Source organism: Belonocnema kinseyi, chromosome 10, assembly GCF_010883055.1.
Source record: "Belonocnema kinseyi isolate 2016_QV_RU_SX_M_011 chromosome 10, B_treatae_v1, whole genome shotgun sequence".
In the NCBI taxonomy this organism is placed as follows: domain Eukaryota; kingdom Metazoa; phylum Arthropoda; class Insecta; order Hymenoptera; family Cynipidae; genus Belonocnema; species Belonocnema kinseyi.
Genome location: NC_046666.1, coordinates 60,883,558 through 60,909,764, shown reverse-complemented (window position 1 = coordinate 60,909,764; position 26,207 = coordinate 60,883,558). Strand labels below are relative to the sequence as shown.

Sequence of the window (26,207 nt, the reverse complement as noted above, 5' to 3'; positions counted from 1 at the left end):
CGAGGGCGCATACTTTGAATAAAATATTTGTTATCATTCTCTTGAAATAAATGTGTCTTTTTCTTGAAAAAATACCGGTTTCATATGTATACACCTGGTATAGGGAATATTTTTTAACCGGATAAAAAGTGGGTCATCCATTTTTTTTACAGTACGTCAGAACTTTATTTGTTTTTGCTCAATCGAACACCTAAAACTCGAATTGAAATTCAATTTGGACGAGATTTATGGTGTCAGTTGTGTCGGGGTCTTAAGTTAATGAAAATGAAGGAAATCTGGCTGAACTGCGATCCATTTGCAAACTACTTAGTAACGTTATCCAATCACTGTTACAGCTAATACTATCAATCAGAGCAGGAATCGATCCATCACTATCAGACGAATTATTTGAAGTTGTCATTATGACCTCGATGCATCCTCATGTTCATCATGTCGATCGACACTTTGGCATAAAAGGGATGAATCCTTCCATTTTATTTTTAAGTTATAAATTCGTAATTCTAATTTTATCAAGCCTTTACTCTCAGGTACTTTTAAATTTGTGAATAATATTAAACTTTTAAATCGAAAGATAAATTTTATCTACGACAGTATAAATCGAAATGATTTAAAGTTCAAAATCACTATGGTTCTGGAAATTAAATATTCTCATTTTTCTTTCCCCTTTTTTATTTTAGACCGAAAATTATTTTTAAAAAAATTTTCAGATTGCAATAGGAGTTTTTGTTTTGTTTGTTCGTTGTGGTCCAAATTTGGTCGTTGGATTCTTGTTTTTTTCTTAACAGGAGTTTGCATCAATTTGATTATTAGACGTTAAATAGGACTTTTAATTTGGATCTTAATCGAATTTAAATTTCTTAAATTTTGAATAGGGAATCTATTAGAAAATTTTGAATTTCAGGGTGCAGTTGCGATTCGAATTCTCCTACTTTGGCCTAAACATCACTATGGCTCAGGAAAGTTTTAAAATTTAGACTGTTTCATTATTGAATAGTTAATGTTTAATGCTTTATATTCAGTTTTTAGTTTTTAAGATTAAATTTGGAGTTTTGAATTTTGAAATTATCTTATTAGGAATTTTTCCCTTGCAAAAATTTTAATTCTTAAAAATTACCATTTTTATTAACCAATATGAAACTATATGGTGATTGAAAAGTTGCAATCTAAAACTGAACAATATCGAGTTTTTTGAATGGACAATTACATATTATATTAAATATTTTTTAAACTGTCGCTTAAATTCTTTAATTAGTGCAGTTTTTAATGCTAGAAATTTAACTTTTTTTCCTTTCTAAAAAGTCAAAAATAGACACAGTAAAACAAAGGATCAAATTCAGCTAAATTTGTCCGGTTTTAAGAAAAATTGGTGTAATTTTAAGTCCTCATCATCTGAATTTCAGAATTAGGTTTTAAAATCAAATTGTAGTGCATTTAATGTTAACAATAATTCTGAGGTGTAACACAAATTTAAGTAACTTGTATTACATATATTATACCTTGACGAGGCTAGAATTATACTTTCTTACTATGCACCCATATTTTATTCTCCACTCCATCAAATATTCCAAATTCCAAGCAACTCTATCCCTAACTTCTGTTTACCCAAAATCAATCATATTTACTCTCCATGCATCGCAAATTGACCAGGCCAGACCAAAATGAAAATCGAATCCTCCTAAACTCGCCCCACAATTTTCCAACAAATGAAACCATTCAAATGTAAGTGGTGGTCGTAAAACAATTCTCTGCCCCGGATGAGCATGATTTTCTCTGAATTTTATGGCATTTTTTGGAGGGGACTGAAACGAATAACGAACGATCGTCGCATAAACGCATCGAGGTGTACAATATCCGAGTCGACGCACTACAATTCAGTCAAAGGGGGATGAAAATGCGAGTTTACCCGAGAGTGTTAGCACAATCCTAGGGGTGATGTTTGAGGCCAAATGTGGGAGGGTAGATTCAGAAAATGGGGGAGGAATTAAGGGGTAGGGAATTCCGAATGTGACAGAGGTAGCTAGGAAGAGCTAGGGAAAAAAGCGAAAAAGGAAAGAGTAGGATTTTCCATGAGGGTGTCACTCAGAAGCGAGACGTGTAAGAGAATGGTCACGGCTGGGGGTGAATTGAGATGTACCGTCAATTTATGCAGCAGCACTTTCAGCCGGAAGTTGGACACGAGCTGGGCCATGAATTGATACAAAACACCGCGGGGGTGACGAGAGATAGGAAAAATGGGGTGGTGGTTTCCTTCGGATAGAATTAAGAACTCGGCCGACCATTCTTCTGTCACCATCGACCTCGCCGACATTCCTGGCCAAGATTCGTGAATTGAGGTGTGACCGTGTAAAAAGCCATAAGAGAAAATTGTGAGAAGATTATATTATTTACAAAAAGAATGCAAGCTATCTTTCCTCAGTAAAGGATTTGACTCTTTTTTTTTTTATTGATTCAAGCAGATAATTGAGTATTATATTTTTCACAGCACACGCATGATTTCAGCCCCTTTTCATGTCTATTAAGCGTGGCTAAAGTTCTACTTTTCAGTCCCTAAGTAGTAAAAAAAGCGACATCAGAGGTCAATAATAAAAATGATCAGGCGTCTACTTGATCGCTTTGAAAGATTGTTTGGTAGATGGAACCAACTCAAAGCGATAAGTTACCATAAGTTACTGATAAATTTCCAGAAATTTTAGATATTTTTGGACACTGGATTTCCGTAAATTCTCAAAATGTAACAAAAAAGTACCGCTTCTCCCCCGTGATGCATAATATACCGTGATGTCACAACCACTTGGTCACTCTTCAACATAACCTATAATTTTGAATTTATTTGGTATGAGGTTTCTTATTTCCATTTGTTTTCGATCTAATATAATTCTACCAATACATTTATAATCCTTTCATTATTATATAAGCATTACGCTGTTTACATTTTTTTTATTCCTAATGCTTAACATTCAGCATTATTCAATTGAATACGTTTTCGAGTCCAAATATATTTCAGTTTTTTATTCTTTCGTTTAAACTTGTTGGATTTTTTAAACGTTTAAAATTTTTACATGTAAGACTTTGATTTTTTACCATGTTTAGATTTAAGAGTTTTATATTGGTTAATTATGAACCCCAAAAATTTGAGATGGTAAAATTTCATCCGCTTTAGAGTGGGAATAATTTAAATTTACATTTTTAATTGTGCAGTGTTAAAAAGTCCAAGGTCAATTTCAAATTTGGAAACTTTTAACCTTTGAGTTCCTGTTCGTACGACTCAGGAATGTAATTTACATTAATTTATCCCTAAACTAGTATAGTTTAAAATTGTTTACTTCTGATTGGTTCTAATTTAAAATTGTGCAATTATTTCAACATTCAATTAGCTCTAATCACCAACAGTTTTTTGAAGTCAACTTTAAATTATAGTAATTATTCAGATTCTACAGCAAATTACCGTCCATTTATCGTAAATTTTTTCTCTGAAAGATGGCACTATAGTTATTTAAAAAATGTCTATCAGACGTTAACAATGCAATTGTTCATTTCTTTATAATTTGAACTATTTTCACAAAGAAGGTCACTTTTAATGAATTTTTATTTACCATCAAATGGCTGTATGTGTCTAAACTTTTCTTCAAAGTCAGGAATAAAATCTCTCGAAGGGTCATTTTTTCAAATTGAAAATTGGATTATTTATCATTCGTTCTTTTTCTTTTAAAAACATGATATTATATTTTTCTTTATATTTTTCTTTTTTTTTAATCCATCTCTTCTAGTTAAAAAATATATTGTTTGCTTGAAAATTTATTAATTTGTTGAAAATTCAACTATTTTGTTTAAAAGTCATCTTTTTTAATAGAAAATTTAACTGTTTTTTTGTTGAACATTTGTCTTTGGTAGAAAATTCATGCTTTTAGATTGAAAATTCATATTTTGGTAGAAAAGTCATATTTTTTGTTTGAAAATTTATCTTTCTTGGTTTTAAATTATCTGTTCCGATTGAAAAGTCTAGTGTTTCCTACCAAATTTGACTCTGTAGCTAGAAAACTCCTTTTTTTCTTAAAAATTGGTCTTTTTAGTTTAAAAATTAACCTTGTTTTGCTTGAAAATTTCACTATTTTGTTGAAAATGCAATGTTTTTCGACTCGAACTTATTTTTCTATTTTTTCTTTTAATTCACCTTATACCCCCGGTTTTGAGAGCATTTTGGTTTGTGAAGGCTGAAATCACTTTATCAATAATTTACATTATATATTTTACCTAGGCATTCTAAAATAATGAATTCCTTTCAAAATGTATATGATAAAGCAATTAGTATTGAATAATTATTTTTACAAATGCATAAAAGTCAACTGGAAAAACCGGGAAATAGCCTGGATTTTGTTTGGAAGTGTAAGTGGCAACCCTGTTATTCTCTTTTGCATTTTTAGCCTTGAATTCCATAATAGATACCAATCCCTTTATTCTCCTATTTCTCTTATTTTCTCTCTCACTCCCCCATTGATTGTTCGTTCTGGTTGCAGAGACCTATTCTCCCTCACTCTCTCGATGAGCCATCAACCCTTATCACAAGAGTGTCAATCACTGGGTAGAGTCAAACTTATCGGTCGATTAATCGTATTGACAATGACTGTCGATTCGAATCCAGGTTACTGAATGACGCGAGACGAATCTGACGAGATTTCGTCAAATCTGGGTGGGTCCAAATTCGGGCCGATGGTGGGTGAATGTTTACTACTTGTCATTTTGATTCCATTCGAGATAGAAAGTTTTGGGGAAGGTCTGTTGGAAAAAAATTCATTGGGGTAAGTTTGATTTTCGTGATAGTGGCACAGAATTGTCTTGTGTAGATGGGATTAGTTTCAGCTGTCGTCGAACCTGCATAATATATTACATATTTTGTTTGAGGTAATTTTTATAAATGTATTCCTTGTTTTATTCATGTATACTTCTTCGATATATAGAAGAAATACAGTTGGAAATTTTTTTTTGTTTAAATAGACGTTTTTCTATATGCCGATTTAGGTATACAATTTTTTTCAATCAAAAGGAAATTACTAAATGGCTTTTGAATTTATTAGTCTCTGCAAGTTTGACAGCTTTGGAATTATATAATATTTTTTTTAGGAAATCTGAAAATTATTCAAATTTAATATATTTTTACTTAAATTTACTCAAGTCGAATTTTTTTACTTTTTTGAAAATATTTTCTTTAATAGGTATAACTAATGAAATTTAAAATATCCTTCCTTTGTTCAACAAAATAATATTGCATTTTTTCAATTGCGAACAATTTTTAACTACAATTTCAAAATTGAATTACTATGAGTTCCAGAATTTCAAAATGAAAGTCTTGAAGAACTGAAAATGTTCAAATTTAAAAAACTTCCAAGCTCTTCATTTACATGCTCCCTCGTTTTTTAATGGAAATTCTCTTCCTTCTTGGCTTGAAACGCTTTTCACTGTGAAATCTTAAATGTTAAAAAAGAAGCTCGATAAATTATTTATTCGATTTTAAATACATATTGTCTATTTTTAATGGCTTTGAATATTTATTTATTCGATTTTAAAGGCTACTAGTTTCATATTGTACCGAAATTTTGGTACACATAGCCACGGGCTATTTTTAAATACTGTCTAATTTTAAGAGCTCTAAAGTTAAATATTTGTAGAATAGAATAGTTGCGTATTATTCCGTATACTTTACGTGCTATAATCACATGATAACCTGTAATAGTTTAGTTCTAAGTTCTAAGGTCCTCAAACAGCTCGATTTTTTAATTAAAATATTTATTCAACAATTTATTTAAAATATAGTGACAAAATTAGAAATTAAGCTCGCGGATTCAATAATTAGACCGACGCTCGCTAAAAGCGTTGGCCCCTGGGTTTTAAGAAATGAAAAATTTCAAATTCGAATTTTTCAAAAAATATAAGCTTGTATCTAATAACAAGAAAGAATTGTTCTCTTTCAATTTTTGTCGGTAATTAATTATAATAATAAAAATGAAGAACTACAAAACATTTTTTCCAAAAATCGGTAAGCTAATTAAAACAAAAGTTGTCATAACTTGGCTTAATATTATTAAAACTGTTTGAAATTTGGTAGATATATAAATTATAATCTAGGTATTGCTCCAAAATATTTAAAAAGTTGGAAATTACCTTATGTTTAATAATATTCAACCGCAAATTAAGGCCATCGGTAATCACATTTTTTTACTTCCACCGACAAAAATCATTGAGGGAACTAACTTCAGATTTGTAACAACTACCAGCGAAAAAGTTGTTCTGTAGTGAATAATTGGAAGAAGATTTTTGAAAAGTTTCAGAAATATTCATGAAAAATTGGCGGAAGTATTTACTTTGAAAAATAGTATTATTTTACATAGGACATATTTTCCAAACTTCCCGCCATACTTTTAGTCGGTGAAAGTAGCAAAACGTGGTTACCGACTGACTTTAATTTTGTAATTGAATATTATTGAACAAAAGTTCATTTCCCTCTTTTGTTTTCTTTTCTAGGCATCCCTAGAGTATACTTTGTATGAGTATTAAATTGCAAGCTGTTTTAATAATCGTTGGCCCAGTTATGACGATTTATGTTTTAACCACTTATTGATTTTGACAAAACAAAAATATTACCCCAAAGGAACGTCTATTCGTGTAATTTTTCCTTTTTTTCAATTACTTCTATCGGAAGCCTGCTAATGCTGATATTTAATCAAGATTGTTAGCTAATACATGAATTAGCAAATGTTATAAACAATCTGTTAAATATATACGCAACTGTATATATTTGTTATCTGACTACGTCATTTTTTTTAAATAACTGTTTTATATTGTGTATTACAACTTAATAAGGGATACTCCGTAGTCCGTACCGCTTTTTGACGAGTTATTTCCCCCTCATACAATATTGTGCTTGTGTGCATGCGTGTGCGTTATGAAGTTTGTAATTTACATTTAATAAGTTTTTTTAGCTTTGCAATGCTTCAAATCTCAGATTCTCTCTTAAATTTCGAAGGAGTAATTATGAAATTCAAAGTTTTTGTTATATCTAATTAAATATTCCAATAGACACAATATTTTACAGTTTTTGAAACAAAAAAAAATACGGAAGCTAATGTTTTTAGATTTTTTCCCTAATTCTTTCTAGGGGTCAATCTTGGTGAGAAAACGTCATCAAATTTTAAATTAATACTGTACTCGAAGGGTGTTCAGAATACAAATAATTCCGAATCTCAATTTGCATTATCAATTTTGTTGTTCCCTTTGGATTAAAAATGTACCACGTAGAAGTAGATATAACTTGGATAATATTTAGAGGTAGCTTATCTCGAATTTATCTGTTTCTACAGAAAAATCCAGTTTTCTCGCAAACGGCTGACCAAAACGCAAAATTTTGCAGAATGTAAAAGATACGGCTAATTAAAATTAGTATTTTTTGTCAAGTTTTTTTTTTTAACTATGCATTCGTAAGGAGATATGCGAAGAAAATTGTGATCAAGAAGCGATATTAATGATCTATTTCAATTATTGAGAGGTCTTTTATACAGGGTATCTAGCGACCTTTGAAATATGGGAGTTTGTCGGGAATTGATGAGCAGCTGTGGGAAATCTGTAGTCATAAATTGAAATGAGAATTTTTTTTTCTGCATAAAATTACTACATATTATTGTAAAATTAGACGATTCAATGTTAAACGCGTGTGACAATTTGAATGTCTTCGATATATTACCAGCCAATCAGAAGATGGAAAATCTTTGAAATTTGCTCTGCTCTTTTTCTGTCATGTTTCTGTTTTTTTTTTTTTTTTTTTTTTTTTTTTTTTTTTTTTTTTTTTTTTTTTTTTGAGATGTTTGTTATTCATAAACACATCAGTTAGGAAAAAGAATTTTTTCTAGTTAATTTCCGTTTATATTGTGGTATTAATTTTTGACAGAGGTTTGAAGCAGTGGGAGAAAAAGAATGCTCTCAAAATGAACCTCTTTTGAATTTCAAACTTTAAAAATTTAGGCTTAAACAATCTTAATTTTAATGTTATTTAAAAAAATGTCGAAACTTTAAACCTTTATAGTGTAAACAGATGAAAGGTTTTTTGTTAAAAAATATAATTCAGTTGTCATTTATATTTAAAAATAAATAAACTTCATTAAAAAATTAAAAATGTGACAAATTGAAACAATTAAAATTCTAACGTTCAGAGCTCAAAGTAAGCACACTGAAATGTTAGCGATTGAAAGCCTTTCTATTCATATCGATTGACTTTAAAAAATTTTAAAATAAGTTAAATGTGTAACGACCTTGTAATAAGTGGAATAGATGATTTATGCTTTTTTATAAAAATTCTCTGCTTAATCGCCATAAATATGCATAATAAAAATAAAAAATATCGACAAAAAATACCCATTTTAATGAGCTCCATCTTTTATATGATAATAATCTAATTATATAATATAATTATATTATATGATTTTGTGTTATGATCAGCCGTTTTCGATAAAAAAAAGTTATCTTTTGTGAAAAAAATACAATTTAACTAATTGCCTCTAAATATGATCCGATTTATTTTTCCTTCCACGTGGTTCATTTTAAACCAAACAGGAACACAAAAAATGGAAAATTCAAGTTGTGATTTCACTTGTTTTTATTTTGAACATCTCCACTGTATTCTACACATTAATTAGTAAGAAAATATTCAATATTGAATGAAGTTAGTTTATATTTTACGATTGTTTGTATATTAAGTTTGACTGCATGATCAAATCTATGACAAATTTTTACAAAAACCTTGGAGTTACCTCTGAAATGAGGCCTTCAACTAGAGGTTATTAGACATAGAATTTTATTCGCTTTACTGCTATTCTGGGTAATAAATTCCAATCTATTGTTTCAAAAATTAAATCATTTTAGCTACAGTCAAAAAGACAATCATTTTTATAATTTTTGACTGTAGTAAAATTCTTTTAAATTCTAAAAAAAGGTATTCTTTTCAACAAGACAAAAACCCCTCATCCAATTCTTAAAAAATAAATCACTCGGCGTTACTTCCCATCCCAACAACTACTTTACTTTTTTCTCCAGCTACGAATCCTCGTTAAAATCAACACCCACCGCCTTTTATCACAAACACCCAAGCGCTCTAATTACCAATTCTACCTCTGTTTCCACCTTCGAAATTCTAGATCCGGACCATCGGACTCTTCAATTATGTATCCCCAGGTTCGTGTTCCTCCCTTAGATAGGAAGGGGGTGTTTTAAGCGACGGAAGGCTCGATGTCGCATAATGTTTCGAGGCATAGGGGATGTTCTCTCTCTTCTTGGCGGAGGGGGTTGATTCTAACTGGAAGGGGGTTAGGGATCTTTTATTATTGTTATGGCCTGTCCGGCGACCAATCGAAATCGCGATTGCTCACCCTCTGAAAGGACCAAAGCGCGCGCAACTCGCGGCGTTGTCCTGGGTGCCACACGTAAAGCCACATACGCGTCACTTCTTTGGCGACAGCCGTCGGGGTAACATCCTCGTCCTCTCTACCTTCGCGATCATCCCTTGCAACCCCCATCTCAAAATCTCTGACAAGTTCAACTTCTGTTCCAAAAATATCTCTACAAATTTCCATCATTTTTACTTGTGTTTTATTTTATTTATCTCCAACTGAAATCTAGTCCAAGGGTTTCTAAGTGTTTTTAGTTTTTACCCTCGACAAAAATTCGTTGTTCAAATTCAAGTTTCTCGCTCTAAGTCGAATTGCGTCAAAAGGGAGGAAGTGCTTTTTATTTTATTTTCTTATCCTTGAACGAAAATTCTAGTTTTAATTGGAAGTTGCAATTAAGTTTTAATCAGAACCGTATTTGTTTGTTTTTTTAAATTTATATCTCTAATTTTGAAATTATTTTTGCAAGGGTTTTTTGTGGAAAGGCTGTCGTGCTTGGAGTATCCTAGGTGCCTTAAATTTCCGTCCAAGTGCAAAATTTTTGACAATAAAAATAGCTGGCCTTGAGTTAATTTAGAGAATAGAATTTAAATATTTATAAAGTTGTAAAGTTAGTATAGAAATGGAGGTAGAGCAAAGTGCGATTTTTGGAAGGTCCTCCGTCCTGATGGAAGTTTCTCTGGGGAATTTCTTTCCAGAGGGTCCATTCACTTCCGTGCCTTTATCCGTCTTTTCCCGAAAAAAGATAGATTTTTATTGTCCTGGGTCCTTCTATCCAGATTGGAAACCTACGACCCGATTCACCTGTCGTCGCAAGAAAGAGGCGTCGTCACCCTTCCACTTTAATTTTATTACGCCATGAAACCCGACTTGTGATATAGTAACGTTTGAAAAAAGAGGCGGGAAAATTCGCGACGGTCGGGTTAAAGCCAGAATCGGGCGGTAGAGGTTTGAAGGTTTTTTTTATTGAAGAGAAAAATCTTCATTGAAATGCTGAATTTATTGGTAAGTCAACAAATAATATTGTGTGTGTTTTCTTATTAGATGTTGAAATTTTAAAAACGTATGGGATATAAAAAATTTGAATTCTATTTCAGTTTGAAGGGTTTCAAAAAGTAAATTTCAAATAACTGGGCTGTTATCCGAAAATTGGATTAAAAAATGGTTTTAAATCTAAGGTGACAAGGAATAAGGTAATAATTCATGTTTGAAATTGTTTAAGTAAAAAAGCTTCTAGGTAATGGTTATTACAAATTCTTTGTTAAAACCATTTAGAAAGGAAACTAATTTATCATTGATTCGGTAATTTCAAGTAAAGTTAAATCAATGATAAATTATAAGAAATGTTGCCAACATTGAATTAAGAAACGATTTCAAATTTAAATTGGAAAGGAATGATTAATTTCCTAAAGTTAAAACGATTTAAAATTTAAAAAAAAACTTTCAGGCAATGATAGTATTGCAAATTGGTTGTTGAAAGTTTTAAAAGAAAAATTAATTTGACATTATGGTAATTTTAAGATAAGTTATTCCCATGATAAATTACTTCTTATACTTTTAAATTCTAATTTAGAGACAACCAGAAATGGATCAAGAAAATAGTAATTGCAAGAAAATTAAAATATTTTGAAAAAAGTTTGAAATTAATTTTTGTATTGAAATATTGGAGTACTAAAAATTGATACTAAAACCTAACAACATAATGCACCCAGTAAAAACCGTTGTTATAAGACCAAATGTTCATATATATTAAATGATTTAGAAACGAATTTTAATCGAAGTTAAAATGCTTTATTTCTTACCGTATTTTCTATTTTAAATTAAAACCCGAATGCATAATATATCGACGTCACATATAATGGAATTGATAAGCGTATACCTAAACGATGAATAATGATATGAATAATATATAAATGGGTTCGAAGCAAAAATGGATTGGAAATATAATTCTTATGTAAAATTGTGACAAATAATTTAATCAATTATTTCTCAGGTTTCAAAAGCCTTGTGAAGTTTCGAATCGAACAAGACGAGATTTTAGAACTATTAAAAAATGTACTTTATCAATTATTATTAAACGTTTTACGAACAAATATTTACCTCAGGTTTTAATGATTCATAGGTAAACAACAAAAATGAAATAATTGTTAAGATCCTCGAATTAATTAAACTAAAGAATGGGCAAATGTGATGGTTTGCATAGAATTATTCAGAATTGGAAAAATGTTTTATTTGAATACAGCATTTAAATTTATTCAAAATTGTTTTTGAAGCTTTGATATTAAGACCTATAATTTTTATTCATTTGTACCCTATACAATTTATTTTGATCAATCCGCACCTTATTCAAAGACAATTAGGTCGAGTCAGTGGTTCACAATCATTAATTGAGCACGATTTATGTATGTGCGTATACACAATCTCGTTAATTCTGTTCTTGAAAAGCGTTTGTCGTAATTCCACGGTAGATATCCCAATTATCGAGGGTTGAACGTAACAACGGCTCTTTAACGTGTCGAAATCAGATAGTATAATAGGGGTGGAAATTTCGGTCGAAGTTCTCCTGTGGCGCTACTATATATATTCTGTATAGTCTGTAATGTCATATGTAAAAAGGGGACGAGTAATGTTTCTTTCTTTGATTTTTTTTTCTTCAGCTTCAGCATCTTTTTCTGACACAAGAGCTATGAAAAATGGCACTAAACAGTGCTATCAAATCGTGCTATCAATCTACCCTTCAACCGTATATCGAGTTTCTCTTCCTGTCTAAACCGAAAACCGCTAAAACACATTTCAAACCATTGGGGGGTGAAACCTTGCTTCACCAGAAATAATCTTGTAGTGATGGGTTTAACATAAATTTTGAACTTGTTTCATTTTAGAATTTTAAAGAAGAATTTGAACATTTTTAAATTGAAATTTTTTATTGATTAAATATAATCTGAATGTAAAATGATTATTGTTCGGTGAGTTTATAATTTGAAAAATGTACGTATTGTGCTGGAATTTTAGCAAATTGTTCAAAATATACAACCGCTCGTTTGTCTGGCCCATTTGATTCTTTATTTTTATTAAATAATACAATTTTATTAATTCTATTTTAGTTAAGAGCTTAAAGCTTTGTTCTTACTTATATTTCCAATTGAAAGTTAATACAATTTCACTGCTTAAAGAATATAAATAATCAAATGGATCAGAGAGACGTGTCCTTATATATTTTGAACCATTTCCTACATTTTCAACAAAATATTTAAATATTTCTAATTTTAAATTCACCGAATATATTCTATGTATTTGGTCACGTGATATTCTGGTGGATGCCCTGAATGTGGTTTCTAATTTTTGTTGAAATCTATTAATTTTTAATTTTTAGACATTTTTATGTTTAGGAATGAAAGATGATTCTTATTTGCGTCACTTGGAAAACAAAAAGTTTTAAAACTGAGTTTGGTGCCATATAATTTTAAATATCAGAATCAAAATAAAAAAACCCAGACAGGTCAAAATTAAAAAAATGTATTTTTTAGTTCAAATTAAAACTAACCCGGCAAGATGGCCCTGTTAGTGAAACATTTTTATACAGAATAAAATAGTTTCCAATTTAAGTTGTTAAATATTTATAAAACGTTTTTAATTCCATAAGGTAAATTAATATTTATACTAACTTACATATAATAATTTTTAAAATATTTTTTTTTCCGGTAAACTCTTTATAACTTAAATTTGATTCAAGAATTAATCGGAAATTCTAAAAGTTGTGGTTTTTAATTTCAGTGAATAAAAATTAAAATGTGTTAAAGCAACGGTTTTGAAATCACACCAGAGAATACTTTTCCACCGTAAAACAGAATAATAAAAATGGGAACAATTTATTTGATCCGATTTCACACAAAATTTGTTTGAATTTAAGTCTCATTCTGAAATTAAGATGAGATAGCACACATACATTTGACTAGAAAAAACCTAAATTCAAACTTCGTTATTATGTTGGATTTTTCTAGTTAAATATTTGAAACGTTAATAGAAGCTTATAAATCATTGTTAAATGCATTCAATTGTTTCAATTCAATTTTAAGAATAATACCTATTTTTAAACCATAATAATAAAATAACATATTTTATCACATAATATAATGCTATTTAAATCATTTTGATTTCAAATTTTTTGTAATTTCAAGTTATGTCGTTAACTTTTTCAATTATAATATCATTCAATTTACAATGCGTAACTGTAAAATCGTTCACTTTAAAAATTTTCAATTTTAGGTATTCATTTGTAAGCGTACATTACAAATTGTAAAGAATTTTAAAATCCAGTTTTTAAGACTTCAAGAATTAAAAATTAAAAGCGTTTGAAATTGAAAATTTTTTATACAAAATGTGTTAAGTTAATGATTTCTAAATGTGAATTACTTCATTATTCTAAAAATTGAAAATAATTGATTTTACAAGATGTTTTATTCAATTTGAAAGCCTACTAAAATATTGTTTCAGTTAAAATATTCCATTTTTAATCCATTCAATTGAAAAAATTGCTATTTTTCATTATTAAGCTATATTTGACTGATATCTGAAACTAAATACAAATTTAACTAAGTTGTTTGAAATATAAAGCATTGAATCGTTAAAATATCAGTTTGCTAAATTCACACTTTGAAAATTCATTGATTATAATCTAGTTCAAGTCTTATAGCCTCTGCGCTATGATTTCACTAATTTAAACAAAAATCGTTCAATTGTGTATTGTTTCTAGCTGACAATTTCGTAAAATGATATCATTTTGAACATTAATACATTTATTAATTCACTATTCAATTTATACTTTAGAGCATTGGAAATAATTGCGTGGTTTTATATTTTTTGACCAGAAATATTTGAATTGTTCAATTGATAAAAGTTATAAATTTAAAATTGTGCAGTTTGTCTGTAAATTATTGAGAGTTTAAATTACAAAATTTCGGAATAAAAATTGCTTAGCTCTAGTTTGCATCTCAGTTTTGTATAGCTCAAATGAAAAACTTTTCCGTTAGAATTGTTCACTTTCAATGACCATGAACGTTTTTTTCGAACCGGAAAATGAATGGAAATTTTTTCCTTAAATAAAACGGCTACTGTGTTTTCGTAAAATTTTCCTAAACTTTACCCAAATATTCCTCATAGCTTGAGGGGCGTTTATCATACTGATAGCTATTTCTGTAAAATCGTTATTCAAAATGTAAATTACTATAATTGTTTGAACTGAAGGGTGGGTCGAATCTTTTCTTGGTCCATGGGGGTGTGTTACTAGGGCACTAGTGCGCAGAAGCTTCGAACCCCGACGAGATTTTACCAATCCCCTCGAATCCCTCCCCAGGAAAGTAAGGGGTGACTCCTCAGCATTTCTCTCTACATTTTGTGCTTTAACTCTCACCGCAATGCATTCAGTCTCTGGTCAGTGACTGGGATGGAACCTTGTCGTCCCGAGTTGTCCCTAGTTGGTTCAACCCTTAATTACAGACGAATCGATTCTAAATACAAGCCCTAATAATAATAAATATTGTAAACAAAATTATAATCTTAATAAATGAACAACAGTGGCAAATCAAAAGTGCATTCCATCCGTAAATTAAAAAGTGTATTACAACAGTAAAGTGTCAAATGATTCAATTGTAGAACTCATCAATTCGTTTCAAAATATCAAATTAATTGCTTAGAATCAGATACGTGACGTTTACTGGCAGATTGCCAGTTTGTTGCACGCATGAATTGGATTCATCAACGTCGGCAATACTAAATGTATCCTTTCGAGATTAATAATTAGTTAGTGGTTTGTTGGTTCAATAATTTGTGTACGTTGATACTGTTTTAAAGTGATAAATTAAGTTTAAAGGATTTAAGGGGCATTTTAAATCAAGTTAGTGAAGGGTTAAATTTTAGAGATACATAGTGTTGCGAAAATATTGTTATTTATATTTTCGGATGATAGAAAAGAGATTAAAAATTGTGTATGTAAATGGAAATGAATGACAATGAGTATTTATAAATGAACTAAAAAAGTGGTAATCGACAGTTTAGATCAGACTTGAATGATGGAATTGAATCCGTGCTGCAGCTTCGTGGGATTTCTTAATTATTTTTATACTAGAAGTTTAAGCCGGAAGCGAAGAGAGGCGAGGGCGACGGTTTCACGATCCTGGGTATTTTTGGAACCCGAGTAGAAAACGATAGAAAACTAGTGTAGTGGCTGCTGTTTGTTGCTAAATGACATTGAAATTCGAACAAGGTAAATGTTTGTCTCATATTTTTATTTTAGTTTATTTTATTTTTTTTACATCTTTCGTATGGATTTCATCATATTTTTATTGATATTTTTCTAGTCTGGAAGGGCAAATTATTTTTTGAAAATTCGGATGCTTTTCATCTTTGCCACACTGAATTCAATGAACCTTTTGTGGATTATAATTTTTTTAATTCAACCTAAAGAGTTTTAAATTCACCTTAATTGATAATAGATTTTACCAGATTCTTAATTCATTAACTCCAATCACTCCAGTTTATCTTAATTCAATCGCATTTTTCTCATTTTAAAAATTTGATTCTATTTACTTGAATTATTTTTTATTTATCTTGATTTCCCATGAATTTCATAGAATTCACTCAAATTCTTTCAAATTCACTTTTTTAATGTGTTTTTTTAATTCATCCTCAAGTCTTTTCATGTGAATTCTTAGGCATTTCATTCCATTTTATTGAATTACCATGCATTTTGCTCAATTCTTTGCTAATGTAATTAATTCAATGACCTTTTTAAATAATTATAATAGATTTCAAATCACTGTAAGAACTTAAATAGGTCACTTTTCAAGTAAATGACAGCTGTGCTCATAAATCTCCGATGTCGTTGCCATCTGCCAAGATCTTTTGTTTAATTAGTGCCCATAATGCTTGGAATGCAAATGTTGTATTGGTGTTCATTATAGTTTTAAGGTCGGAAAAACATTCTAGTGCAAAAATGTATGGGGATTAAGAAACCTTGTAATCTTTTCTGAGATTATTTGAAATATAATTTTGTTTAATGATTAATAAAATGGTAATTTTTTGTACATTTTTAAGAATAATTTCGTCATAATTAAATTTGGATGAAGTGTAAGTTCGTGCAAGGGTTGATTAAGGCAGCTGTATTTAAGTGAATGATCAGGCTTGCAGCCCAAGTTAATTGAAAGGTTCAACTCCGAGCACGAGTCAGCTAAAATTGATAAATTCTAAAGTAACTCTGGAAGTTTTGTATGTTCAATGATTATTTAATTAGGGAAGTTTGCAAAGTTTAGTCTATCCAAATTTTGAAAGCCCTGTGAAATTAAAATGTTTCAATTTTTAAAAGCTTCTAGAATTTAACAATATTCAGATTTGATAAGTTTTGGCTGATAAAACCCACAAAAATTGACAGTTTTTTTTTTAGTTTAAGGTTACCACAATTAAATGGTAGAAAATTATATTGTTCAAATTTGAAAGTAAAGCAAACCCAAAATATTAGTTTCTCGTTTAAAAATTGTGTATTTAAATAGAATTATTATTGAACAATTATTCGTGGAAAGATTTTCAGATTCGAAATTTCTTTTATTTGAAAGAATTAAGATGTCGAAACTCTGATATTTATAATGTGATGGCTTTGATGTTTTCATTTTTTAAATATCCTAAAAACTGTATTGTGAAACGTTTTTTAATTTTAATTCGTGATTCATATACAGTGTGTCTACGCGCCTGGAAAACGTGGAAATGTCAGGGAATTTTGTTGCTCCGGAAAATTCAGGAAATTTTGTGAAGCGTGCTTAACTTTGTTTTAAAAATTATAATATGAAATTAAATTGTTTTATCATTTATAAAAGTAACTTTATAGTACGGGACTTATGCTCAGGATAATTTGTTTCATTGAAAATATTAATATGTTAAATTTGCACTGATTTTTAATTACCTTTCGAAGTAGAAATGTTTTTTTAATTATTCATAACATTCATGAACTTTAGCAACACATGACAAAATTAATTTTTTAAAATTATTATTCATTTCTTTAATTATTTGATAGTGATAATACGTGTATATTTAAAAATATCCTGTAACCTTATAAAATTCCTAATTGCTTATACCATTAAGAAACGTTTATATTTACTTAGTATATCAAAAGTACCGTTTCTACGCAGTTAGATATTTATAAGAACTGACCTAGACGTAAACATTATATATAGTTTATATATAGTAATTGTTGTATACTTATTAGGGTGGTCTACAAAAATCTTGTTTTGCCTTCTGAAGTGGCTCTTCTACAAATTATTCCTTTTGGTGCCAAAAAGTTTCTAAATATATCACATTTTGACATTAAAATGAACACTTTTAGGAGGGGTCATTTTAGAAAAAAATATAAAGGGCTTTTTATGGACCACCCTTTACATTTTCCTTTTTTGTAATTTTCTGATTTTTTTTCAATAAACATAGTTAATTACAGTTTAACCATTCACAGAAAGATAATTAAAGGGGTTATTCAAGTTTTATCTATAACTTCGAAGGGGTATATGGTCAGAATTGATTTAAAATATGCGATACTAAATACTTGAATGACTGCGTATTAAGAAAGAGTATATCTGAAAAAATCTAAGTACACCTGGAAAAAACCTGGAGTTGTCAGAGAATTAAAAAAAAATTGATTAAACATCCTGTTAAAGCAGTACTTTTATATTTCATTGTATTTGATTAAAAATTACAAATTCGCTTCTTCATCAATTTAAACTTCCCTCACGTACGAAAAATAAAAACTAATTTAAAGGATCGGTTTTTATTATTTTAAGAAATTATAACAGTTGTAATCAAAGAGTAAATTAATTATTTTCATTGAACAAATTTTGGTCATTAAATTTGAAAATGTATAACTTAAACACCTTAAATGGAAATATTAAAACAATAAATTATTTGACTAAAAATAAAAATGAATTAAAAACAGTCTGCTCTAAATATAATTATATAAAATTTGACCAATGTAAGATTTTATTTCGCGTTTAATAAAAATAACCCATCGGGGCTTCTATACCCAGGATATTTATTTAAAAAAAAAAGTTTTCAGATGCCTATTTGTAAACCATTCTCATTCAATTGAGTAAAACGGAGTGAGTAGCTCGCTCAGAGGAGTGAAATTGGCTTTTAGCCTGGAAAAGAGAAAAACTAGGAAAAAGCGTTGGTGTCTTTAGTTTCACACAGAGGGTGGTGGAGATATTTCTTGGGTTCCTGGGAAGAGGTTTCGAGTCTTTAACGCCCTTGGGGAGTAAGTTAATAAGTTACTGGGTTCCGTGTAACAAGGCACGTACCTTCACAGGTCCATTCTTTATGACAAGAACTGCTGCTTTTCCGGATTTTATATGTTGTACACATATATGAATTTTACACACTATATAGTAATATATAACACTAACTATATAACCAGGAAACTAAGGGATGAAAGTGGCATAAAATCTGAGGATGGGAAACTGCTCTTTTATACTACCTCCTAAGTCATGAACTTCGACGAGTTTAAAAAAGCTGACAGAGCCTCTTTGTCACTTTACGCTCTCGAACGAAGTACCCTGATAAATTACGTCTTAACCCTTTAAAGCTCGATCATTTTTATTCGATTCTTTCTCGAAATTTCGTGAGGAATTTGATTTATTTTCGTTATGCAAAACCGAGATTACAACAGAATTTGTGCCTTATTAATCTATTTTTATTCCAAATTTCTTTAAAAGAAAAATAGTCCTAGTAATTTAAAAAATTTAATTTTTGATTTTTCAATTTCGTGCCGGAATTACTTAACCAAAGCCATACTCAAACATAACCCCTAATTAGATATTTTCACTTCAATCAACAGCTAACTTCACTTCGTAGATTGCTGAGGGGAAAACAAGGGACCAATTGCATGGGATTCAGTTCATTTTCGCCCTGTTTTGCCAATATGCTCGTAAAAGCTAATTTTTTCTATATAAATATGTTTAAAAAACAGTTTTTATTTTTTAATTACTATTTAATGAAATGAAAAAAAGATAATAATTATTATTAATTACCAAGATATTACAGAAAGAAAGGTTTGTTCTCTGCATTTGATTCATTGTTTTCCCCTCAGCTTTTAACGAAGTGAAGTTAGCTGGTGGTTGAAGTGAAAATACCTAATTTTGGAAACATTGTGGCGCGAAATTTAAACTGTTATTAGAAATAAGGCAAGTGACTGAACATACAATTCTAAATTCAAAATCAAATACTTTTATGTTTAATGTGTTCAAATGTATCATTTGATTTCTTTGTTTCAATTGAAATTGTACAATTTTTAAGTTTTCAATTTGATACGTGCTCTACTTTCAGAAAGAAGTTCAAACCCTCCAAAGCTATAAAATTGTCATTTTAAAGAAGGCGTTTAAAAAGTGCGAATTTTTTTATAATGGTATGCTTTTATATTCTGATATTTGCGAGCGTGTGAAGCTCGCAAACGAGGGGCTTTTCTTTCTTGTGACGGTTTTCCACTCTAGCCTGTAATTTTTCTTTTTCGCGCTGTATTCAGTATCTGAATGCCACTTTCAGCAGGGAAAATGTACCCACCCCTTCTCTCGAAATGATTGCCTCAGTACAACTATTTTTTTAAATTGTCCAATAAAAAGAAAAAGAAAGTGCTTCCTATAAAAACAGTTGATAAAATATTCGTTAAAAAATGACTAAGGCTATACCTACGCGAAGCCTTGAAAGTTTTGCAAGTTTAATTGGACGATCTGGAAAAGGGATTGGTTTTCCACGAATCCCAGACTGGCGTCTGGTAATTTTTCTTAATTGATAAGTGTACAAGTATGTATTTAGTTTATAATTCTCCTTTTCGAGTTAAAAATTGTACAATTCGGTTGAAAAACAATTTATTTTCTTGAAAATTCAACTATGTTGACAAAAATCCACCTTTTTTGCTTGAAAATTCAAATGTTTTTTCTTACATTCGTCCTTTTCGATTGAAGATAGATCTCTTGGTTACAAAGTCATCTTTTCTTTTCGAAAATTCAATTGTTTTGTTGAACATTAGTTTTTTCTTTGTATTAAAAATTCATCTTTTGGTAGAAGACATTTTTTGGTCAAAAGTTCTTTCCTTTTGATTGGAAAGTCTACTATTATATTTTTGGTTCAGAATGTATCTCTGTTGGTTGAAAATTCAGTTTTAAATCACAAATTAATATTTTTCATGGAAAAGTCTTTATTTTTTATAAAAACAATTTATTTTTGGTAGAGGCCATCTTTTTGTATTCGAAAGTTTATTCTTTTAAATTGAAAAGTCTATTATGACTATAAAAGTTGAATTACCCCTTTAAAAATTAATTTGTTTGGGTGAAGATTCATCTCTGGTTGAAAGGTCGTTTTTTGTCGAAATTAAATTTTTTAACTGAATATTTAACTATTCTATTTTTGGTTTAAAATTCTTTTTTTTTAAGCTGAAAATTCAACATTTTGGTAGAAAATTCATCTATTTCGCTGAAAATTAAATTTTTTGTTTAAAATTCTTATCTTCGGGTTTAAAAGCCAAATAATTTCTAAAACATTCAAGTTTTTAGGCTGAAAATGTAAGTATTTTGTTTAAAATGCAATATATATCGATATTAGTATATTAATGTATCGAATACATATCGTATTAAAATTAAATAAGAAACAAGAAAATTAGCGTCTTGATTACTGGGACTAAGATAGCTGATACTGGGACGTTTATTTTATTTGTCCTGTTTGGAAAGCATTTTGAGCCGTGTAGTCTGAAATATTGAAAACTTAATCTGTATTTTCGCATTAAAAAAAGCGAAAAGAAAAAATTAATGTCCCTGATTTTCAATTCGCTCAACTGAAATTCCATTACGATAAAGAGGATTTCCCAAATTCCAATTATACTCTGGCAATCTAAATCCGGTTGGAATCCCAATTTTCCTTATCTCATCCCAGGAACTACCTTTGGAAATAAACCAAGCTTGATTTATTCTTCAGTGTCAGGGAAGCGTTAAATACTTAAATTCAAATAATCAAATCCAATTTATTCATCGATTGACAAACTAAGTAAAGGTGAATCGCCTGAACCTAGGATGGGTGAATAGGATAATTAATTATTCTTGTTGCGAGGCTTGATTTTTCTAATCTTGGTGGGAACTGCAAACTAGGGGAGATTTAAATGTTTGTTTCATAAAAGATCCAAGTTTCCCTCCAGGGGTTGGTTTTGATCACATGAGATTCGAGAATCGATTAAAGGCCCTTCCTGCGATCACTAATCCTGTTGAGCGTGCATAATCGTGTCTTCGGCTACCTGACCAATCAATGCCCTCAATTAGTTCATGGCAGCCGTTGCCACCGGATAAAGAGGCTTCCAAAGTGATGTCTATATTTAGACTCTCTTTTTCGATCGATCGACACCCACAACAGGATCTTTGTGCTCACCAACCCTCGGGAAACAAATGGTCCAGACTTCTTTTTAGATTTGCAAAAAAATCTCGACACTTCTGAATTTTTAGTACCAAAATTTCGTACCGTAGCAAATTTTTTAATATTCTATTACACATTTTTAAACAGTGTTTAAAACGTTTCAAAATATTGTACCATATCTTTTGTATATTAAAGAAGCTTTTTTTTTAAATCCCGCTGTTAAAATTAAAAAATAGTCGCTTAATTTAAATTTTGCGCAAAAATTATAAAATTTTGTATGCCAGTCTTAACCTTAATTCAAATCGTGAATCATATTTAAAGTTTTGGAAAATGTGAATTTTGAAAGGTTTCAAGATAATACGGATTTTTTTTAATGCCTGAAAAAATTATTTGTTATTATTTAAAATTAATTTTAAGAGAATATTTCAAAAGATTTTCAAAATTTTCAAAAAAATAATCCCGCCTTTTTTATAAAATTTTTCTAATTATGCAGAATGTACAAAAATTAAGAAAAACACAATTATTTTAAAAAATATGTAGAAGGTTTAGGAATTTATGCGATTTCTTGGAATTGTCAAATATTGGAATCATTTAAAAAGATATTGCTAACGTTTAGAAGTTTAAAAAAGATTAAGAAATAATTTTTAAATATCTCTTCAAATTTAAAACTATTTGAAAAATAGTTAAAATTTTGGTTTGAAAAATTATTTTCTAAAGTAAATTTCAAAAGATTTCTAATCTATCTAATCTATTAAAAATTTAAATCTTTTTTAGTTGAAAATATATCCATTTTATTGAAAATTCGTTTTTTTTCTTGGAAACTTATTTTATTTAACTGAAAATTGAAATATTTCATTTTTTGTTCAAAATTGATCTTCTTTCATTGAAAAGTAATCTATTTTGTTACAAATTCGGCCTTTCTAATAGAAAATTAATGTTCTTGGTTGAAAATTCATCTTTTTCAATATTTTCGGTTTGAATTTAAAATCCAGTTTTTAATTTCTTTGTTTATTGATTAATTATTGTAGAGTTATTACAAAAATTTTAAAGTATTATTTATATTAATATAAAGTGAATTTTACATTAACTATGTTCTAGCACATGTACTTTACACAAACTGTCATATTAAAACATTAACAATATTTTTTTATATTACTCTTCAATAATTAATCATTAGTGTTTTGATGTTTGCAACTCGAAAATAACTGGGAGAAACCGGGACTTTGGTGGGCGAAAATTATTAGACACCCTGTGTAAGATTCACTGTTTTGCTTTAATATTTAGGAGTATTTTATAAGATATCATACATATTTGACGAAAATTTTTGTCTTTTTTACAATCATTTTGTATGAATAACATCTACATTTTTTCTTTATAATATATTATTACTTATTTGTTAATAATTAAAAACTTATAAACGTTTTCAAATAATTTATAACGTTTTGTAGACTTTCATTGATAAATGTATTTCAGAAAAGTAGAAGTTGGGTCGAAAATATACAAATTATATAATCCCGAAATATAAAAAAAAACTGAAAAATTAACGCATCAGTATTTTAGGAATTCGATTCTAAACTTATCAAGTAGTAAAATCTGAGAGCAAAAGTGATTTCTTCTTTTTCATAAGGGTCGAAAAGAAGCTCAACTTTTGTCGTTTAGTCTCCGGAAATATTTGTATATTCTCTGATATTTATCTCCAGCAATATAATTGATTTTTTAGCTTTATTATCTTCAGTTATTTAAATCTATATGAACTAAAAGTATTCGAATCTTTGCCAAAGTAGTTTCAAACATAAGCTTTTTGGCGAATCTTGTTTTTGAAGGTAGAATTGTCTTCGGCCTTTCCAGAAATTCGTTTAGGAGACGACTTAGTCTTCATTAAGGTCTCTTTTCTCTCAGTGTAAGCTACATTTTCTCGAATTAAATTAGTGAGAAAGGTGGTTATCTCATTAAATAAGGAACGAAGTAGATTCGCGGACACTGATTCAATTTTCTTGGCTAAAGCGAAATTTTGGCATTCCTTCATTCTTACCCCGTTTTGGTCTTTTTATCTTTTTAATTGTCCTTATCTCTCCCTTTATTCAAATTTATATATAAAGATCACGCACGTATACCACCTATTTTAAGATATCAATTATCTTACCAGAAATAGAAAAAATGGGTGAAAAACTACTGGATCGTGGGCGGACATCTACCCTATTTTCTAAAAGTCTAGTCAACCTGAAATCAAATTATTTCATTCTCCAGCTTATCTGTTGTGAAACTAACTTTATGGTGGCTACCCCAAATTGACCCTAAGTTCATTCCACCTGTGCCGCTTGGTGTGTGGACCATCCTTTTGAAATGTAATCTCTTATCCAGAGAAGCAGAAGCTGAAATGAACCTTCATTTTTAACTTATATCAGCTAAAGGGATAAAAGTCTAATGACGATGTCTGACAGGCTATGCGTTTTTCCAGATTGTGTGAAAATTGAGTAGTAGAGTTTGCAAGAAGTGTGATTAGGGTGATGGTACGGAGGCGGGAGAAGGTTTCGCCGTGTTCGAGTTTGACACAGTCAGACATGGCGTTGCCTGGCAACCTCTAAGGGTAGATGTCCCCAATGGCGTAGATATTTTCACTGAATTCAAAACCCATCCCATGTGTTGCTTTCACCCCTGTAAAGTCAACGACCCCAAAAAATTAACCTAATTAGCTCGCTCTTTATCACTACTCTATCTAAAGTCTGCACCACAAATGCCTCATCAGTATATTCTCCTATCGTAATATCATAAGCCTTTCTATCATGTTGCACAATACTCATTAATCAATGACAAAAAGTATCAATTACAAATTTATGTTATCGCTTTCACACAATATTAATATACAATTATTTCCAAAGAAATACTCTTCCTTTCGTTTATAGCGAGATTTAAATTTCGCGATATAATTACTTACAAATTCAGTTTATCATTATCTTTAAATTTGGCCTAAGTGATTGCAGTTAACGTATTATTTGAAGGGTTTTTATTGGTATAGACGATTCCCGAGAGGAAAAAAAAGAGATTATTCCATGTTTCCTTGGTCAATTAAATAAATACAAAATGACCGAGAAAGCGTGTAAACCTCCCTTAGGAGCTGGTTTGTTTTATGTGTTACGGAATCGTTTCCCCAGGGATGCTCTGATAAAGTCAATTGGGCATGAAAGAAACGATTTATTTTTATTAAGCCCTATAACTGCGCTCCGATCGTTTCTACGCCTGTGGATCTTGCAGGGCATCTCGTAGCAAATTCTATGGGAAATGTACCACACCTTGAAAGATGAATGTACATATAGACAGTAGTCACCCCGTGGGGCTTCCACTCGTCATGCTATCACGTGGGAAATTCCAAATCCCACCTTACTTGCCTTTATTTCCCAGTGATGTATATTTTTTGCTGAATTGTCTCCTCCAAAGCGATTAACATTTAAAGATTAAAATCACTCGCAAATCAATTCTTGAAATAAAAATCATCGTTTAATGAAAACAAATTGAATTTGAGATCACGATCATCTGGCTGGTGCTTTCAGACGACCGGCGCACAACAGAAATTAATGATAGTAATCATCTATGTGTTCGCAGCTAATACATTCCAATTCCGTCCAATTCCGTTAGCACTTAAAACATTCCATTCGCAGCATGAAGTTGGTTGGCATATATGCATTTGTTTTTTATTCCTACTTTTTTTATTTTGCTATTTTCATTATTTAATGTTTAGAAGCATATAAGTGTGAAAGAAAATCATATTTAAATCCTTGAAATTGTACAACAAAATGAAATTACTAATTCGAAAGTAATATAAAGATATAGTCTTTAACCTTTTGGACTTCTGATATTAGTGTCAGTAAAAATGATGAAGTGTTAAAATCTATTTCAATGCAAAATTGTTAATTTTAAGCAGGGGTGGAATCTTTAACCTTCTTAGTTTATTATATATTTGAATTCCTTGAATTCTTCAAATCTCTGAAATCCTTGAACATTTCAAGTTTTCTGAATTCCTTAAAATGTTCAGAATTCTTGAAGTTTCTGTTTTTCCGTTTTTCCTGATATGTTTTGCATTCTTTGAATTACATGATTCATCTAAATCCTCTGAAATCTCTGAAATCTCTGAAATTCGCTGAATTCCCTGAAACATTGACTGCTCTGAATCCGTTTGAATCTTCTGAATTCCTTCTATTCATCTGGGTTCCTCCAATTCTTCTGAATTCTTTGCGTTATTTTAAAGTCCTTGACATTAAAGAAATTTTTAGAATTTAGGAATTTCTACAAATTAAAGGAACTCAGGAAAGTCCAAGGATTTAAAAATATTGCAAGGAAGTTAGAGAATGCAAATAA

General features: G+C 29.8%; 1 protein-coding gene across 3 annotated transcripts in view; it reads left to right on the top strand.

Moving 5' to 3' along the window:
* The window catches only part of LOC117181731 (talin-1), a 126,763-nt gene that overhangs the window by 58,673 nt on the left and 41,883 nt on the right, over positions 1–26,207 (top strand). The window contains exon 1 of one of the 3 annotated variants that reach the window (XM_033374689.1): positions 10,417–10,433. The exons of 1 other annotated variant lie outside the window; for it this stretch is intronic. In XM_033374689.1, coding sequence (XP_033230580.1) covers positions 10,419–10,433 — 15 coding nt within the window. In that variant the 5' untranslated portion in view covers positions 10,417–10,418. Of the gene's footprint in view, positions 1–10,416; positions 10,434–15,671; positions 15,691–26,207 lie in introns of those variants that run through there. One more of the 3 variants, XM_033374688.1, reaches the window with a different exon arrangement.